The sequence below is a fragment of the Neoarius graeffei genome, chromosome 21 (genome assembly GCF_027579695.1).
Source record: "Neoarius graeffei isolate fNeoGra1 chromosome 21, fNeoGra1.pri, whole genome shotgun sequence".
In the NCBI taxonomy this organism is placed as follows: domain Eukaryota; kingdom Metazoa; phylum Chordata; class Actinopteri; order Siluriformes; family Ariidae; genus Neoarius; species Neoarius graeffei.
Window position 1 is genome coordinate 31,309,506 of NC_083589.1, and position 20,305 is coordinate 31,329,810.

At 40.4% G+C, this 20,305-nt stretch overlaps 1 protein-coding gene across 1 annotated transcript; it reads right to left on the reverse strand.

Moving 5' to 3' along the window:
- Positions 1–7,512: 7,512 nt before the first annotated feature.
- On the reverse strand, positions 7,513–18,858 carry LOC132869954 (putative inactive cytochrome P450 2G1). Its single transcript, XM_060903520.1, is given in 7 exon segments — positions 7,513–7,549; positions 7,551–7,686; positions 10,936–11,054; positions 11,056–11,072; positions 11,138–11,323; positions 13,437–13,505; positions 18,790–18,858. Coding segments are annotated over 7 exon segments (633 nt in total).
- Between the last annotated feature and the right edge of the window lie 1,447 nt (positions 18,859–20,305).

Here is a 20,305-nt window from a genome sequence, read left to right on the forward strand (position 1 = left end):
TATCTATTCCTTGGGAAACATGGAAGAGGAATATCAGCAGAAATGAGGCTGGATGATGGAAATTTGCTTAAAAGGTGACAAACAAATCACAATGACGTTTTGCATTTGCATAGTTTACATTTCTCTTATATTAAGATCTGTGCAGAAGTCTTTTCATGCCATAGACCATTTTACCACCCCATTTAACACACTTCTCATCAGGGCTCAAACATGCCACAGTGAGAGATGAAGGCTGCTCATGTTGTCTTTCTCTTGGCAGCTCTAATAAGAGCAACAACATGTCTATTTTTTAGAAGACATATTTTTGTGAGCACATATTTGACTTGGACTGATGCTCAAACATACTGCAGAGAAAACTATGTCGATCTTTCAACAATTGACTCAGAAGAGGAACACAAAAGATTCACATTAGATATTGCAGATCACCTTTCTACTCGAAGCTGGATTGGACTTCACAAGACACCAGATCAGACGACCTTCGGTCCATGGTCTGATGGAAGCATATTTAGATTTGCTTCTTGGAAAGCTACTCAACCAGATGACCCATCCAGTCAATGTTGTGTTTCCATAGCCAATGCTGAGTTTGCTGATTTTTTTTGTACAGAGCTTCTACCATTCATCTGCTACACATGGCAGCCTAAACTAATCATGGTACAAGAGTTGAAGACCTGGCATGAGGCACTGATACACTGCAGAACACAGTACACTGATCTGATCAGCCTGAGCACAGAAATAGATTTCTTACAAGTCAACAAAATAACCGGGAACTTTCAGAATGTTAACGTGTGGACAGGTCTGACCTTTCTGGATGGCTCATGGATTTGGGTAAACAACGATTCTCTGGAGAACGCAGTCTCACTGTCTTCATGTCCCATCCAACCTTTCCGTTGTGGAGCCAAAGTTGACGTTGATATCTTGGCGATCAGAGACTGCATGGAGGAAATGAACTTCATTTGCTACCAAATATGAGGGTATGTTTGTCAGTTGCTAAGATCAGACTCCCTTAATATCAGAAAGCAAAGCAATAATTTGGAATACACAGTTGGCAATTATCGTTTATTCATGATAGAGTATTCTTTGACTAACTATATAATATAATCAAATGCAACAAAAATAATTACCTTATTAATAATGTCTTTGGTATTCTTCTCTCAAAGGGTGAAGTGATTGACATCAATCAAGAATACAAAAAGATCAAGACGAAAAGGAGAGATTTGTGATGTATCAATTAAATTCTAAATGTACACACAGTACCAGTCAAAAGTTTGGACACACCTTCTATTTCAATGTATTTTTCTTTATTTTTATTAATTAAAATATAATTAATGTCTTAAAGTAATGATAGATGTTGTTTCTCTTTACTTAGTTGAACGGTTCTTGACATAATATGGATTACTACAGTTGTGTAATAGGGCTATTTACTGTCTATCTATCTATCTATCTATCTATCTATCTATCTATCTATCTATCTATCTATCTATCTATCTATCTATCTACACTTATTTTGTTTACCACATAATTTTATTTTACCTGCTTTGTTAAAATGTATGGAGTTTTGGTTTTGGGGTTAATCTTATTGATCACTGTTTTTGTCATGCAGACATGCCAACACTGGAAGCAAGAGTAGTTAACCTTGCCAACAACAAAATAGCATATTGGTAAACAAATAAAGGAATAAACTTTAAAATGAAGTATTTTGGAGGCACTATTCCTTTAATGCCACACTGATTTGCCAACAGTTACTATTTTTAATTTATTAATGAATGAAACATTGCAGTTTTTGTGGAACATCTGCAAGACTTGAGTTTTGAACACTTCTTCTTCTTTCCAGCTTTTCAGGAACATGCAAAGCTTCCTTTTTTTCTGTTTCATTAACGCCAAGAAAGAGAAAAAAGGAAATCCAGATGAGGAAATGGCTGTTTGGCATGTAAGGAATAAGACATTCCAGAACAGACCTGTTATGTTATTCCACTAACACCACAGTGATTTACCAATGGTTACAATGTTTAATTTATTAATGAACCACACATCATACATTTTAACAGCTTAGAGTTGGATTTAATGTTGTAGAATGTACAAGAGACAAGTTAGTTCATGTTCTCACTTACATTATAGTCATGATAAACAGTCATTCCCCCCCAACCCCCCCCCACAGCCTGTCAAAGTATAAACTCCTTTAAACAGTTACAGAATGCTTACAACTGAGACTCCTTCGATAAATGTGAAATAAATGTCTCCTAAAAGGACGTGACCAGTATCAACGATTATACATTTTACTTTATCTAACAATTTTTTTTCTAAATCATACGGCGTGTCCGCCATGCAAGTCCATGTGTATGAGCTGTTACTATGGAAACAATGACTTGAGCACATTAATATTAACATGCAGTACCAGACAAAAGTTACTAAAATTTTGTAGTATGCATGTACATCTCATCTTATTTCATTATCTCTAGCCGCTTTATCCTGTTCTACAGGGTCGCAGGCAAGCTGGAGCCTATCCCAGCTGACTACGGGCGAAAGGCGGGGTACACCCTGGACAAGTCGCCAGGTCATCACAGGGCTGACACATAGACACAGACAACCATTCACACTCACATTCACACCTACGGTCAATTTAGAGTCACCAGTTAACCTAACCTGCATGTCTTTGGACTGTGGGGGAAACCGGAGCACCTGGAGGAAACCCACATGGACACGGGGAGAACATGCAAACTCCACACAGAAAGGCCCTCGTCGGCCACGGGGCTCGAACCCGGACCTTCTTGCTGTGAAGCGACAGCGCTAACCACTACACCACCGTGCTGCCCATGCATGTACATACTTTATAGTATTTCGATGTGTTTTTTTTCCTTGGTTCAGCTGTAGTCATGGTGTTGCTGAATGAAAAGGTGGGATTTCTGTCCATGGGCCCATTGCTATCATAGTGTTACCCTTTGGTTTATCACAGTTTACTCATGCACACAAACAGTCCCAATGTTTCTGACACTGGAAATATATTCTCTAAACTCTTACATGTAATACAGAACAAAATAATGTATATTGACCTGATAATTGTGGCACTATTTTTGATTAATTTTGGGTGTGCTTGTCTAGGTGAGCCACACCTTCCAGCACCCAAGGGCTTAAAAGGTTGAGACTACCCCAGTTAACCTGAACTATGCTGTCCCAATTTACCAAAACATGTTTGGTCATTAAAAACAAACAAACAAACAAAAAAAAACCTTGAAAATAATTAAACTATAAGCATACTGGATGTACATGATTTGAACTAACTTTACACAACCTTATATGATACTGTTAATTAATGTCAAAACTATCAAGCAATTCCTCTGCATGGACCTAGGAACAAGGGTTTTGTCTTTCACTTATCAGGCCAGTAAATAAGTGTATGTTACCTGAGCAGACCATTAAATCCAATAGGGGAAGACACAGAGCAAGGGAGGGGAGAATATATATACAGAACTGGGATCCAATAAATTCCATCCATCCATCCATCCATCCATTATCTCATCTCATCATCTCTGGCCGCTTTATCCTGTTCTACAGGGTCGCAGGCAAGCTGGAGCCTATCCCAGCTGACTACGGGCGAAAGGCGGGGTACACCCTGGACAAGTCGCCAGGTCATCACAGGACTGACACATAGACACAGACGACCATTCACACTCACATTCACACCTACAGTGGTGCTTGAAAGTTTGTGAACCCTTTAGAATTTTCTACATTTCTGCATAAATATGACCTAAAACATCATCAGATTTTCACACAAGACCTAAAAGTAGATAAAGAGAACCCAGTTAAGCAAATGAGACAAAAATATTATACTTGGTCATTTATTTATTGAGGGAAATGATCCAAAATTACATATCTGTGAGTGGCAAAAGTATGTGAAGCTCTAGGATTAGCAGTTAATTTGAAGGTGAAATTAGAGTCAGGTGTTTTAAAATCAATGGGATGAAAATCAGGTGTGAGTGGGCACCCTGTTTTATTTAAAGAACAGGGATCTATCAAAGTCTGATCTTCACAACACGTGTTTGTGGAAGTGTATCATGGCACGAACAAAGGAGATTTCTGAGGAACTCAGAAAAAGCGTTGTTGATGCTCATCAGGCTGGAAAAGGTTACAAAACCATCTCTAAAGAGTTTGGACTCCACCAATCCACAGTCAGACAGATTGTGTACAAATGGAGGAAATTCAAGATCATTGTTACCCTCCCCAAAAGTGGTCGACCAACAAAGATCACTCCAAGAGCAAGGTGTGTAATAGTTGGCGAGGTCACAAAGGACCCCAGGGTAACTTCTAAGCAACTGAAGGCCTCTCTCACATTGACTAATGTTAATGTTCATGAGTCCACCACCAGGAGAACACTGAACAACAATGGTGTGCATGGCAGGGTTGCAAGGAGAAAGCCACTACTCTCCAAAAAGAACATTGCTGCTCATCTGCAGTTTACTAAAGATCACATGGACAAGCCAGAAGGCTATTAGAAAAATATTTTGTGGTTGGATGAAACCAAAATAGAACTTTTAGGTTTAAATGAGAAGTGTTATGTTTGGATAAAGGAAAACACTGCATTCCAGCATAAGAACCTTATCCCATCTGTGAAACATAATGGTGGTAGTATCATGGTTTGGGCCTGTTTTGCTGCATCTGGGCCAGGACGGCTTGCCATCATTGATGGAACAATGAATTCTGAATTATACCAGTGAATTCTAAAGGAAAATGTCAGGACATCTGTCCATGAACTGAATCTCAAGAGAAGGTGGGTCATGCAGTAAGACAACGACCCTAAGCACACAAGTTGTTCTACCAAAGAATGGTTAAAGAAGAATAAAGTTAATGTTTTGGAATGGCCAAGTCAAAGTCCTGACCTTAATCCAATCGAAATGTTGTGGAAGGATCTGAAGTGAGCAGTTCATGTGAGGAAACCCACCAACATCCCAGAGTTGAAGCTGTTCTGTACAGAGGAATGGGCTAAAATTCCTCCAAGCCGGTGTGCAGGACTGATCAACAGTTACCGGAAATGTTTAGTTGCAGTTATTGCTGCACAAGGGGGTCACACCAGATACTGAAAGCAAAGGTTCATATACTTTTGCCACTCACAGATATGTAATATTGGATCATTTTCCTCAATAAATAAATGACCAAGTATAATATTTTTGTCTCTTTTGTTTACCTGGGTTCTCTTTATCTACTTTTAGGACTTGTGTGAAAATCTGATGTTGTTTTAGGTCATAATTATGCAGAAATATAGAAAATTCTAAAAGGTTCACTAACTTTCAAGCACCACTGTACGGTCAATTTAGAGTCACCAGTTAACCTAACCTGCATGTCTTTGGACTGTGGGGGAAACCGGAGCACCTGGAGGAAACCCACGTGGACACGGGGAGAGCATGCAAACTCCGCACAGAAAGGCCCTCGCCGGCCACGGGGCTCAAACCCGGACATTCTTGCTATGAGGCAACAGCGCTAACCACTACACCACCGTGCCGTCCATCCATTATCTGTAGCCGCTTATCCTGTTCTATAGGATCACAGGCAAGCTGGAGCCTATTCCAGCTGACTATGGGCAAGAGGCGGAGTACACCCTGGACAAGTCACCAGGTCATCACAGGGCTGACACAGAGACACAAACAACAATTCACACTCACATTCACACCTACGGTCAATTTAGAGCCACCAATTAGCCTAACCTGCATGTCTTTGGACTATGGGGGAAACCGGAGCACCTGGAGGGGGCCCACACGGACACGGGGAGAACATGCAAACTCCACACAGAAAGGTCCTCATCGGCCGCTGGGCTCGAACCCAGAACCTCCTTGCTGTGAGGCGACAGTGCTAACCACTACACCACCGTGCCGCCCGGTCCAATAAATTGAAATGTGAAAGAGGTAAACAGTGCCAACCTTCCCCCAAACAGCATGAGGTTTGTGGGCTACTCATTTTTCACAGATGATTCAGTATATTCATGTGATTTATTTATCGTCTTCTATTATTTGCATAGTCTTGGCTCAGATTTTATCATCAATAAAATCAATGGGCAACTGTAAAAAAAAAAAAATTCTCATGTAGCAGTTCATGAGACAGATTAATATTTAATACTAATCTGGAACTTAATTGAGTAAAAATTAAAAGACATAGAAACAAACCTTCTTCTTCTTCTTCTTCTTCTTCTTCCTCTTCTTCTTCTTCTTCTTCTTTCAGTCCGTGATTTCAGGTTTCTTCAGTAAGCAAGTAATTAAATGTTATTTATACAACACATTTTAATATGCTGTACAAAAACAGAGGATAAGCTGAGTTTAAAATAACAATGCAGAAGCACACTAAAACTGGAAATTACAGAAAAATAATCCAACATCCAAAGAATAATGTCTGAATAACATGTCAGCAGAAACATACACAAACACCTTTGATTGCTCCTCAGAAGAGATTTTTCTGTTTGGTTTTACACAAGTACTCGATCTAATGCGAACACTGTTCCATATTGTTGATGCAGCAATCATGAACGCATAACCACACTTGAGTTTTCGTCATGGGATAGGCAGAAGCAATTGCTTGGCACATTGCTTCCTCGAAGTAATCTAATCTAGTAATCAAAAACAATCTTGAAGTATAATGCAGGAAGAGCAGATCTGTATTGAAAGAGCATCAAAAATAAACAATTAAACCTTGAAATAGATTTGAAGTTTCACTGGGAGCCAGTGAAAAGAAGCTAGGGTAAGGGTAATGGGTTTCTTTTTAGGATTTAGCTGCAATTAAACATGCTAAATTATTTATACTGTACCATTAAAGGAGAACTGAAGGCAAATTTTTTATTATCAAAATTCTATTTATCTCATTTTATTAAATATAGGAATGCATTTTTGATAGCTATTTTGTCACTGCTATAGCAAGTTATGAGTGTTTGAAATATATCAGTCCATATGTCAAAGCAATGGCCATAAACGAGATGCGTTGAGACCTGTGCGAGACATCGTAGGATGGAAGTAAAACGTACAGCAGAAATCAAAGCGACCAACATCTGCCAATGTTGTCAAAAGATGCGCGCGCCCTCTTTCAAATGCTGATGTAATCAAGCTGGAAGTTTTGTTTGTTTTGATAGCAATCAGGAAAGTTTGAAAAAAGCAGGCAGTAATCGTCATTTAAACTCGTTTTTTGTGCAATATTTCGTTTGGAAACCAGTTTTCAAAATGGCGGCACTGACACCTGGCTGACACTTCATGTTTCGAAGTCTTGCACAAGTCTCATGAAGATCGCACGGATAAGTGACGCCTGCCGTGGACCAAACGAACTAAATTCAACATGGCTGAAAACCGAATAGGCCGATAAGTATAATATTTAATTGCAGTTAGTTGCCAATACAAGTCACGATATAAGGTTACTAAAACCAAAAACATAATTGAATAACACATTAATTAAGAAATAAAGCAAGTTTAAAAATTACTTCAGTTCTCCTTTAACCACAAACCAGGTGTCTACATACATATACCAGGTCTACATTTCCCGAGCTGGCTACCTGAGTTTGACTTCCATCCTGTATGGTTTGGGCTGTGATTCCAAATATATGAGTGAAGTCTGGTTCTCCTGCATTGTCAGGCCATTTGAACTGGAAGTGGCGCAGCAGGGTGACCAGGATGAGAAAGAGCTCCATGTGAGCCAGACCCTCACTGAGACATGGACGAGGACCTGCACATACCGTACAGTGCTGCTTGAAAGTTTGTGAACCCTTTAGAATTTTCTATATTTCTGCATAAATATGACCTAAAACATCAGATTTTCACACAAGTCCTAAAAGTAAGAGAACCCAGTTAAACAAACGAGACAAAAATATTATCCTTGGTCATTTATTTATTGAGGAAAATGATCCAATATTACATATCTGTGAGTGGCAAAAGTATGTGAACCTTTGCTTTCAGTATCTGGCATGACCCCCTTGTGCAGCAATAACTGCAACTAAATGTTTCTGGTAACTGTTGATCAGTCCTGCACACCGACTTGGAGGAATTTTAGCCCATTCCTCTGTACAGAACAGCTTTCAGTCTTGGATGTTGATGGGTTTCCTCACATGAACTGCTCGCTTCAGGTCCTTTCACAACATTTCGATTGGATTAAGGTCAGGACTTTGACTTGGCCATTCCAACACATTAACTTTATTCTTGTTTAACCATTCTTTGGTAGAACGACTTGTGTGCTTAGGGTCGTTGTCTTGCTGCATGACTTACCTTCTCCTGAGATTCAGTTCATGGACAGATGTCCTGACATTTTCCTTTCGAATTTGCTGGTATAATTCAGAATTCATTGTTCCATCAATGATGGCAAGCCATCCTGGCCCAGATGCAGCAAAACAGGCCCAAACCATGATACTACCACCACCATATTTCACAGACAGGATAAGGTTCTTATGCTGGAATGCAGTGTTTTCCTTTCTCCAAACGTAACGCTTCTCATTTCAACCAAAAAGTTCTATTTTAGTCTCATCCGTCCACAAAACATTTTTCCAATAGGCTTCTGGCTAGTCCATGATCTTTAGCAAACTGCAGACAAGCAGCAATGTTCTTTTTGGAGAGCAGTGGCTTTCTCCTTGCAACCCTGCCATGCACACCATTGTTGTTCAGTGTTCTCCTGATGGTGGACTCATGAACATTAACATTAGCCAATGTGAGAGAGGTCTTCAGTTGCTTAGAAGTTACCCTGGGGTCCTTTATGATCTCGCTGACTATTACACGCCTTGCTCTTGGAGTGATCTTTGTTGGTCGACCACTCCTGGGGAGGGTAACAATGGTCTTGAATTTCCTCCATTTGTACACAATCTGTCTGACTGTGGATTGGTGGAGTCCAAACTCTTTAGAGATGGTTTTGTAACCTTTTCCAGCCTGATGAGCATCAACAACACTTTTTCTGAGGTCCTTTGTTCATGCCATGATACACTTCCACAAACATGTGTAGTGAAGATCAGACTTTGATAGATCCCTGTTCTTTAAATAAAACAGGATGCCCACTCACACCTGATTGTCATCCCATTGATTGGAAACACCTGACTCGAATTTCAACTTCAAATTAACTGCTAATCCTAGAGGTTCACATACTTCTGCCACTCACAGATATGTAATATTGGATCATTTTCCTCAATAAATAAATGACCAAGTATAATATTTTTGTCTCATTTGTTTAACTGGGTTCTCTTTATCTACTTTTAGGACTTGTGTGAAAATCTGATGATGTTTTAGGTCATATTTATGCAGAAATATAGAAAATTCTAAAGGGTTCACAAACTTTCAAACACACACACACACACACACACACACACACACACACACACACACACACACACACAAAATAATGCCTTCAACATTATTATTAGACAAAATCTAAACTGGCTTTAGAAATAATGACATCTGGTGCAAATGGTTTAATCTTATTTTGTAAAGAGTAGCCCCTGATGGCTAGCACTAAAAGTTGAAGCTGACGTATTCTTTGGCTCAGTGTGAAGAAATGTAAAAACTTTCACCTTTTCACTAAAAGCCATTGGGCTTCAAAAACCTGCTGTAAACTGGTTTAATGCCTACCTATCAGGAAGGCAGCAGTGTGTGGAGATAAGTGGCGTCACCTCCACTCCTACAGAAGTGATCTGTGGCGTCCCCCAAGGTTCCATATTAGGGCCTCTCCTTTTTCTCATATATGCTAACGACATGCCTTCCGCAGTAAAGTGCAAACTTCTACTGTATGCAGACGACTCCGCCCTATTAGTAGCTGGCAAAGACCCTGCAATTATTCAGCAGGAACTGTCTTCCGAGCTCCAATCAAGTCAAGAATGGCTTATAGATAACAAGCTATCCCTTCACCTCGGAAAGACGGAATCCATCCTGTTTGGATCAAAAAGACGACTCAACAATATTGAGTCATTCGACGTCACATGTGATGGACAAGTATTAACCAGTAAATCCTGTGTTAAATACTTAGGCGTTACACTTGATCAGTCCATCACGGGTAGTTTTATAGCTGAGGGTGTCATCAAAAAAAGTAATGCAAAACTAAAGTTCTTGTATCGCCAGACCAGACATCTGGACGTCAAAACCAAAAAACTCCTTACCTCAGCACTCATTCAATGTCATTTTGACTATGCCAGCGCTTCCTGGTATTCTGGCCTAACCAAGAAGCTACAAACCCGTCTGCAAACCACTCAGAACAAAATAGTTCGATATATTCTCAACCTTACCCCTTGTACACATATCGGGGCAACTGAGTTAAGACAGGTCAATATGTTACCAGTGGATGTCCGTGTTCAACAACTTAAACTCCATCACATGCATAACATTATTCACGGCAACGCTCCACAATATCTCAAACAATCTTTTACACTTAACAATTTCCGCTACAACACCCGTTCGGGCCCCTTTTCCCTTCTTGTCCCCAGAGTTAGATCTTTTGGACAGACATCTTTTCAATTCACTGGTTCTGTTTTATGGAATAACCTCCCCGCCCATATTAAGTCTCATTCCAATAAATTTAGTTTTAAAAAGGAAGTAAAAACGCATCTAGTCACTTGTCTACACAATCAAGGATCAAATCCTTTCCTCTATACATAGTATTTTTTTTTTTTTTCATACCTACGATTGCGACTTTATGGTGTTTAACCTGTAAAATAATTACTATGTATTAAGATTCTCGTTTTATTATAATTATTATTACTTTTTTTATTAAATTTTCAATTTAATATGTATATGTGATAATTACATGTGATTAATGTATAATTAGTATTTACCCGCCATCATGTCATCACTCATATAGACCGCAATGGAAATAAGTTTTAAACTTTTTTGCGTTATCCAAGTACAACTAGTGTATATTTTCCATATTGTATTTATTATATTATGTATATACATTGGTTTACTAAATAAACAAACAAACAAACAAACAAACAAACAAACAAAACACCAGCAGAAAAAGGTATAAAAGCCTCACTTTTCTCAGACTGCCCCTTTTCATCCAGGAAATTCGATGGCTTAAATTCATGAGGAAATTTCCACTCTCCTTTAATCAGCACTGAGGAGAGGGGGGATTATGCGAGTGCCCTAGAATGTGGATAATTGATAAGCAACAGACAAAAATAGGCATGGAAATGAAATTAGATCTTCACCTTTGGAATGCTGTAGCCCATCAGTTCAGTATCTCTTATAGTACAGTGATGTACACCTAGTGGGAATATGTTGGCGACGCACTGACACTCGTAAATCACAGCCTGTGTGTATGGCATATTGTGTCTATCATTAAAGGTCACATGAGTTTTTCCCACTAGAACCTCATCAATGTCCTGTTGACATTTCTATAGAAATGCAAAAAGGCATATGACACTTCTATCTTTCTCAAGTTTTCCATTTAAACATTATTTTTTAATTTAGAAAGAAAGCAGATATAGCACCCTCCACAATTATTGGCACCCCTGGTTAAGATGTGTTAAAAGCTTTAAAATAAATTCAATTTTTATTGCAGAAGCATAATCTCACACTGAAAATTGTAGAAAAAATGTAACCCTTAAAAAAATTTAAAATCCTTGACTAAGAAATAATTATTTTTCATAAATCACCTGTTCCACAATTATTGGCACCCATAACAATTCCTAGAAAATAAATGTAATTGAATCATTTCTGTCATTTCTACTGTAGTTTATAAAGTTGATCAGAGTATCTAGGAACCTTTAATTAGTAATTCATCACAACCTGTTTCCCTGGGGTATAAATATGATGTGACACAGAGGCCTATTTCTCTTATCCACTCTTCAACATGGGAAAGGCAACAGAACACACCATTCAGGTAAGGCAGATGTGTGTTGACCTTCATAAGTCAGGCAATGGCTACAAGAAAATAGCCACTCGCCTACACCTGCCCATATCTACAGTCAGAGGAATCATCAAGAAGTTTAAAACAACTGGAACAGTGGCAAACAAGCCTGGACGAGGATGCAAGTTTATCTTGCCACCACGCACAGTGAGGGAGGATGGTAAGAGAAGTAAAAAGTTCTCCAAAGCTCACTGTTAGAGAATTGCATCAAAGAGTAGCATCTTGGGGTCACAAAGTCTCCATAACAACCATCAGGCGCCATCTACATGCCAACAAGCTGTTTGGGAGGCATGCATGGAAAAAGCCTTTTCTCACTTACAAGCATAAACGTAAATGTCTGGAGTTCGCTAAGCGGTACTGGGACTTCAACTGGGACCGTGTGCTTTGGTCAGATGAGACCAAGATAGAGCTTTTTGGCAACAAATACTCTAATACATCACAAAAGATGAGTATGCGGAAAAGCACCTCATGCCCACTGTGAAGTATGGGGGAGGATCGGTGATGCTGTGGGCCTGTTTCTCTTCCAAAGGCCCCGGGAACCTTGTTAGGGTACATGGCATCATGAACTCTTTGAAATACCAGGACATTTTAAATCAAACTCTGGTGGCCTCTGCCCGAAAGCTGAAGATGGGTCATCACTGGGTCTTTCAGCAAGATAATGACCCTAAACATGTGGCCAAATCTACACAAAAATGGTTCACCCGACACAAACTCAAGCTCCTCCCATGGCCATCTCAGTCCCCAGACCTCAACCCAATTGAAAACCTGTGGGGTGAGCTGAAGAGGAGAGTGCATAGGAGATGACCCAGGACTCTGGATGATTTAGAGAGATTATGCAAAGAGGAATGGTTGAATATCCCTCTCTCTGTATTCTCCCATCTTGTGAAATATTATAGGAGAGGATTAAGTGCTGTCTTGTTGGCAAAAGGGGGTTGTACAAAATATTAACATCAGGGGTGCCAATAATTGTGGCACACATGATTTCATGTAAAATAATTATTTCTCAATGTGGGATTTTTTTTCCCACTGAATAAATGCACTTGAATTAAAGGTTGGATTTTTCTTTTGCATTGTTGTCCTATCTCATCTCATCTCATTATCTCTAGCAGCTTTATCCTGTTCTACAGGGTTGCAGGCAAGCTGGAGCCTATCCCAGCTGACTATGGGCGAAAGGCGGGGTACACCCTGGACAAGTCGCCAGGTCATCACAGGGCTGACACATAGACACAGACAACCATTCACACTCACACCTACGGTCAATTTAGAGTCACCAGTTAACCTAACCTGCATGTCTTTGGACTGTGGGGGGAAACCGGAGCACCCGGAGGAAACCCACGCGGACACGGGGAGAACATGCAAACTCCACACAGAAAGGCCCTCGCCGGCCACGGGGCTCGAACCTGGACCTTCTTGCTGTGAGGCGACAGCGCTAACCACTACACCACCGTGCCGCCCCTTGTTGTCCTATATTATTTAAAAAATAATAATTTATTAGAAGCCTAAGAACATATCTTAACAAGGGGTGCCAATAATTGTGGAGGGCGCTGTATATAAAGATGTTTGGTGGCTAATTTATTGTTACCGTACAAAGTTTGAACATCTTGATGAGTCATGAGGTAGAGGAACAAGGTAAGGAGGGTACTGGACATTGTATCTGTGCCATCAAAATGCAAAAAAAAGTTGGAATGGTCTGTTGAAACTGAAATTAATTTGGAAATAAATTTTAAATAATGTTTGACCTGTATTGCACTCAAATCAGTTCAACAGCACATTATTTGATGTTTTACCTCACAAATTTTATTGTTTTTTTTTTTTTCCAAAATAAACTCTTATTTCAAATTTGTTTATTGCAAAACACATTAAAAAATGGGACAGGAAATAATTTACTACTTTCTAATGTTGCCATTCCTGCTCACAACATGTAAAAGATGTTTAGAGACTGAAGACACTAAATGATAAAGCTTTTCAGGTGTTATTTTGTCCTATTCTTCCTGAAAATAAGTCTTAAGGTATGCAACAGTACAGGGTCATCGTTATCATATTTTTTTGCTTCAAAATTCACCACACATTCTCTATTGGGGACAGAGAGGACAGACACCCTTTTCTTCCACAGCCACACCTTTGTAATGTGTGCAGAATGTGGTTTTGCATTGTCTTATTGAAATATCCCTGGAAATGATGTCGTCTTGAAGGCAGCACATGTTGCTGCAAAATCTCAGTGTACAGGGTGTTTCAAAAAATTTGATATAATTTCACAATCGAATAACTTTGCCAATTCTCATTCAGTTGACCTCAAATTTTAACGGCATGTGTGGACACGTCAAAATTTCATGTTTAATGTTTTTTGGTTTTATCTTTTTAGGTATAGAAATGCCATTCACTGGAAAAGAAAAGGCATTTTGTGTGTTAGAATATGCTCGAACACACTCGAACAAGACCGTGCAGCACGCATTTATGAGAGAATTTTCTAAAAATGCACCAACTGCAATGCAGATTTGGACACGGCACAAAAAGTTCAAAGAGGAAGGCTGTGTGTGCAGGGCAAAAGGATCTGGATGACCACCAGCATCGGAAGAGACGATCGAATGGGTTCAAGAATATTGAAAATTTGTGAAATTATTCATGGAATCCACATACCTTTTGAATTTCTCCTTCAAATTTTGAGGAATGAATCTTATATTGCTCAGCATTAAACCTGTTCAGTTTCATTTGCCTAGACTATGTAGTGTCTGGGATATTTACATCTCAAATAATATCAAATTTTTTTGAAACACTGTACTTTTTTGCATTAATGCTGTCATCACAGAAGTGTAAGCTACCATTGCCAAGGACAGTGACACAACCCCATACCATGACAGACCTTGGCTTTTGGACTTCTTGCTAGTAACAGTCTGAATGGTCCTTTTTGTCTTTAGTCTAGAGAACATGGCATCCATTTCTTCGAAAAACAGCATAGAATACTGATTCATCTGATCACAATACATGTTTCCACCGCGTGATGGTCAATTCCAGATGCCTCCGAGCCCAGAGAAGTCGACAGCACTTCTGTACACAGTTAATATAAGGTTTCCTTTTTGCACAGTAGCATTTTAACTGGCATTGTGGATGTAACTCTGTATTGTAGTGCTTGACAAAGGCTTGCCAGAGTAATCCTGAGCCCATGGGGTTATATCAGCTATAGATGAATGACGGTTCTTGATGCAGTGCCATCTGAGGGATCTGAGATTATGGGTGTTCAGCTTAGGCTTGAGCCCTTGCTGTTTACACACCAAAATTCCTCCAGATTCCTTGAATCGTTTAATGATATTGTGCACCATAGAGGGTGAAATATTCAAATCCCTTCATATCTTTCTTTGAGGAAGAATCTTTTTAATCATTTCAATCATTGTCTCACGCATTTGTTGACAAACTGGGGATCCTTGGCTCATCTTTGCTCCTCAAAGACTAGGCCTTTCCTGGATACTGATTTTGTACCATATCATGATTACAATCACCTGTTGACATCACCTGTTTCAAATCACATCATTATTTAATTGTTTTACCTCATTACTAGCCCAACATTTACCCTGTTCCAACTTTTTTGGAATGTATTGTAGGTCTGAAATGCAGGAATGGATATATGAAATGAAGTTGACCAGACAGAACATGAAATATCTTGAGTTAATACTGTCTACATTGAAATATAAGTAAATTTAGAAATTTCTGCTTTCTGTTCTATTTGCATTTTCCATACCATCCCAACTTTTTTATGATTTGAGGTTGTACGTGGGCGGCACGGTGGTGTAGTGGTTAGCGCTGTCGCCTCACAGCAAGAAGGTCTGGGTTCGAGCCCCGTGGCCGGCGAGGGCCTTTCTGTGCGGAGTTTGCATGTTCTCCCCGTGTCCGCGTGGGTTTCCTCCGGGTGCTCTGGTTTCCCCCACAGTCCAAAGACATGCAGGTTAGGTTAACTGGTGACTCTAAATTGACCGTAGGTGTGAATGTGAGTGTGAATGGTTGTCTGTGTCTATGTGTCAGCCCTGTGATGACCTGCCGACTTGTCCAGGGTGTACCCCGCCTTTCGCCCGTAGTCAGCTGGGATAGGCTCCAGCTTGCCTGCGACCCTGTAGAAGGATAAAGCAGCTAGAGAAAATGAGATGAGATGAGGTTGTACGTAAGTATTGACCAAAATTGCAGTCACTGTATCACATAATCTGACGCTAGATGTATGAACACCAAAAGGCAGAGATGCTCAAAATCATATAAACTCAAATTGATTTTAAAAGTTCTGTTTCGTTAAATGTACTACACGTTCATCTGACCAAACTTGTAATGATGTACAGAATATGATAACCTTGCCTTTAATTAAATTCTCATCATGTTCAATTTGTTGATTAGATGGCTTGGTGATTAGGTTAGCAAGCCAGCTAGTCCATAGTGTTGTCTGATAGATCATAAATTTTCATTCCCACTCCCTCTTCCATAACTGAAAAGTAATGGGTAGCATGTATTCCCACCTGACTGTATTTAACAAAATGCTAAGGAGCACGAACCTCCACAAGACAGGAGACCATGCAAGACTAGATATGACATGTAATTCATGAGGTGGCAAGTTCATATTGTTGTAAAAAGCCCAAGCTGAGACATTAGCTAGTTAGCAACACCACAACATCACAAAGAACATCAAATATCTGAAGAGCATTTTCATCTTTGGAATGAGCAGCCAACAGTTCTTTGATTCTGGTGTCATTCCAATTTCCAGCCATATCAGCTGATGTTTTCTTTTTGCTTGCTGCTTTAAGTTAGTTGCCAGTTGTTTTAAATTGAGACAGCATGAGTAGTTCCATCATAATATAATTACATAATTTATCTCACTGCCAGCAATGTCAATACTGGTCACAACATGGAAATCCAATTCCAAAAAGATTACCATACATGTTACTAGCTCACCGGGGGACAGATTAATATTTTGACTTTACTGTTTTGCTTCCAACCATACACAACTCCATTACAGTATAATAGTGGAAAATAAATGGTTTTCACTGTGAGTGGAAATGGGGGACTGCAATCTATTACAATGTTTAATTTGCCTTCCATGTTGTCCCAATAGATTTGGCCCCATTGATTTGCTTAATGTTAACTTGTATTTTGAGATCCAAAATATGACCTAACTCTCCCAGTACTAACCAGGCCCTTAAGGCACATTTCAGGCCCAAGTCCACTCACAGATCATTAGCATGATATCTAATTGAAACTGTACCCTTCTCTTCCATCAATCTCAGTTCCACCACTTCCCATATGTCAGGAGTTTTTGTCTTCCCCACCAGATGTCGCCAGAGAGACTCTTTTGTTCCTTGAGTCTCCTTACCTATTTAATTGCCTCACCTGTGTCTAATTATCTATTTGTCATGTGCCCTGTTCCCTCATTGTGCCTATGTATTTAAACCAGGCTTATAGTACTTGAGTCCAGTACTCGGACTCAAATCCAACTCATGCCCTAATTTTAAGGGCTCATGATTTGACTTGGACTTGATCACTGATGACTTGGACTCATGCATTAATTGCATTTGGACTCGTAAATTGGAGACAAGGACTTGGATTTTTTTCTTCATTTTTTGTAACATGCCATAAAAATTTGGCATAAGATATTTATATCTACATTAATTTTTATACTAATTTTGTGCAAGAGAATGCACATTCGCCTGTTCATATGTCATGTTCAGGAGCAAACTAACATTAATGGCGCTAAAATGCCTGGAGAGAATGCCCTTAGGATTGTCCATCTTGCTTATACAGACTTCTCATGGAGAAAATGCACTGCTATGTGTTCCATATGTAGAATAACTATTGAGCAAATGACGGGGACAACCTCGATCTTCAATCATCATTTGGCAAGACTACACCCAGAGAACTATGTGACATGCTATGATCATCGGTCTGTTGATAGCGGGGCTTGCTGACTGATAAACTACGGTAGCTAATGTTAACCCTCTCTCATGTTATTTGCCCTGTTGATAGCGGGGCATGCTAAGCAACAAACAAGCTTTTTATTTGTAGCCTATTAAATAAAATAGGGTAGTCAAGCAGTAACGTTAGTCCAACACAGTAGCAGAGATGGTTTCACATAAAGGCAGCAACAGCCACTGTCAAATGTTGCGGTTAGAGTCTTGTTCTCGGACTCGACTCAGATCAATAGTGGACCCGACTCGGCTCAATAGTGGACTTGACTCGAAATTTTCTTTAATGACTTGGACTTGACTCTGACTTGAACACTGGGGACTTGAGACTGGACTTGGACTTGAGGTTCAGTGATTTGACTACAACACTGATTTAAACCCTGTCATTAGTTTCAGTCATTGCTTAGTCTTTGTGGTTTCCTGTAGTTCTTTTTGACCATATCAAGACCCAAGCCTGTTTACACCTCTTGTGTTTTGGGCCACCTGTCTGTATTTCATGTTCTTTTGGTTAATGGTAATGTTTTCTGGATTATCCATGATTGGTTCAGTTTGCCTGTATTGCTGGACTGCTCACTATGTATTAACCTGGACTGTTTACTCTGATTACTCTTTTGGATTACTATCTTGGGATTCTAGCATGGACTACCATGTTTTCTGTTGGAAAAATAAAATAAATACTTTTTATTCTTCACCTTGGCCTTTTCTGCAACCAAGTTTTTTCCAAGTTCCCAGTGGCTCAGTGGCTTGTGCTGGGTCCTTTTACCCAGGAAACCCGGGGTCAAGACTCAAGCAGGATTTGGTGATCTGACAGAAAGATTCAGCTAACATGAACTCAGTAGAGATGTCAGTTTCTGCTAAAGAACTTCTTGAACTTGAATGCATCTTAGGAGCCCTGGGCAACCTTGGACAGGCATGATCAATCTCTCACCAGACAAGTGGACATTGTAGCCTGTCATGGCCATGTGTTTGAAGGACTTATTCAGACAGGTCAAGCTCTTGCTGCATCACCTACTCCTACTGCTCCAGTTCCACCCTCAGCTCCATTCTTGCCTTCACCACCTCTCAGCTCAGAGTCCTGTCTAGCCATGCCTCTAAGGTACGATGGTAACCCAGGTGGATGTCAAGGCTTTTTAACCTGGTGCAAGCTGAATGTTGAGCTCCAGTCTTCAGTATTCCCATCTAACTGATCTCAGATAGCCTGTATAATAACCCTCCTGATTGACAGCTCTGGCCTGAGCAATTGCTATCTGGGAACAGCAGGGAACAGTAGGGGCCAGTGTATTCCGATTTCAATGCCTTCGTCCAGGAGATGGGCTGTGTCTTCAAACAATCAGTCAGTGGTCAAGAAGCAGCAAAGCAGATCCTCTTGCTCCACCAGGGAGTACGCAGCTTAGCCATCTTGTTCCAGACCCTTATAGCAGAAAGCAGATGCAATGAAGAAGCCCTCATCACCACCTTCCACCATGGCCTGTCAGAAGATATCAAAGCTGAGCTGGCTTCAGGGGATGCTCCATCTGACTTAGAATCATTGTTTTTCCCAGACATCTGCCTCAACAATCAGCTATGTGAGCATTGCAGGGACTGCCAGATTCCCTGGTCTGCCTTCTCAGTCTCCAGTCCCCACACGGCAGCCATTCCAGTCACTCCCCAAGAATCCTGAGCAGATGCAGATTGGAAGCACACATCTACCTCAGTCTGATTGAGACCACCGCAGGAGGAAGAGGGGCTGCATATACTGTGGCAAACCTGGGTATTTCCAAGATTCCTGTCCTGTGCTTTTGGGAAAAGAACAGTCCAGTCCAGCCAAGGGGGGCTGTGATGGGTGCTACATTTTCCCCTGAGTCACCGGGAACAGGGATCTACCTTCCGTCATCAACTGGGAAGAAGAGCAGCAGTCTTTCCAGGCTTTAGTTTATTCTGGATCAGCCAGTAATTTCATGGATCTAAATGTAGCCCATTGATTTAAAGTTCCCCAAGTGGTTCTTGACACCCCACTCTCTGTTACTACTCTTGCCAGACATGTTTTGGGAGATGGCAGGATTACTCAGACCACATCTCCTATTCACCTTCAGGTGGAGGGTCATCAAGAAGAAATGTCCTTTCATCTGATTAAATCCCCTGAGTTCCCCATGGTTTTAGGCTTTCCCTGGCTGAGCCATCACAACCCACACATAGACTGGGCAACAGGGTCTGTTATTGAATGGGGCCCTACCTGCCATGCTACCTGCCTCCTCTCAAGTCTTACCCCTCTACCTTCTAAGTCTCCTGAGGCTTCCAAATTATCCCAAGTTCCAGCTGAGTATTTGGATTTGAAAGAAGTCATCAGCAAAACAAGAGCCACTACATTACCTCCACACACAATTTATGACCGCGCTATTGACTTTCTTCCTGACACAAGCCCCCATCGTGGCCACATATTCTCACTCTCCCTTCCTGAATGCACTGCCATGGATAACTAGATAAGGGAAGCCTTTGCCTCTGGTTTCATCTGTCCTTCTACTTCTCCAGCTAGGTGCGCAAAAAAGATAGACTTC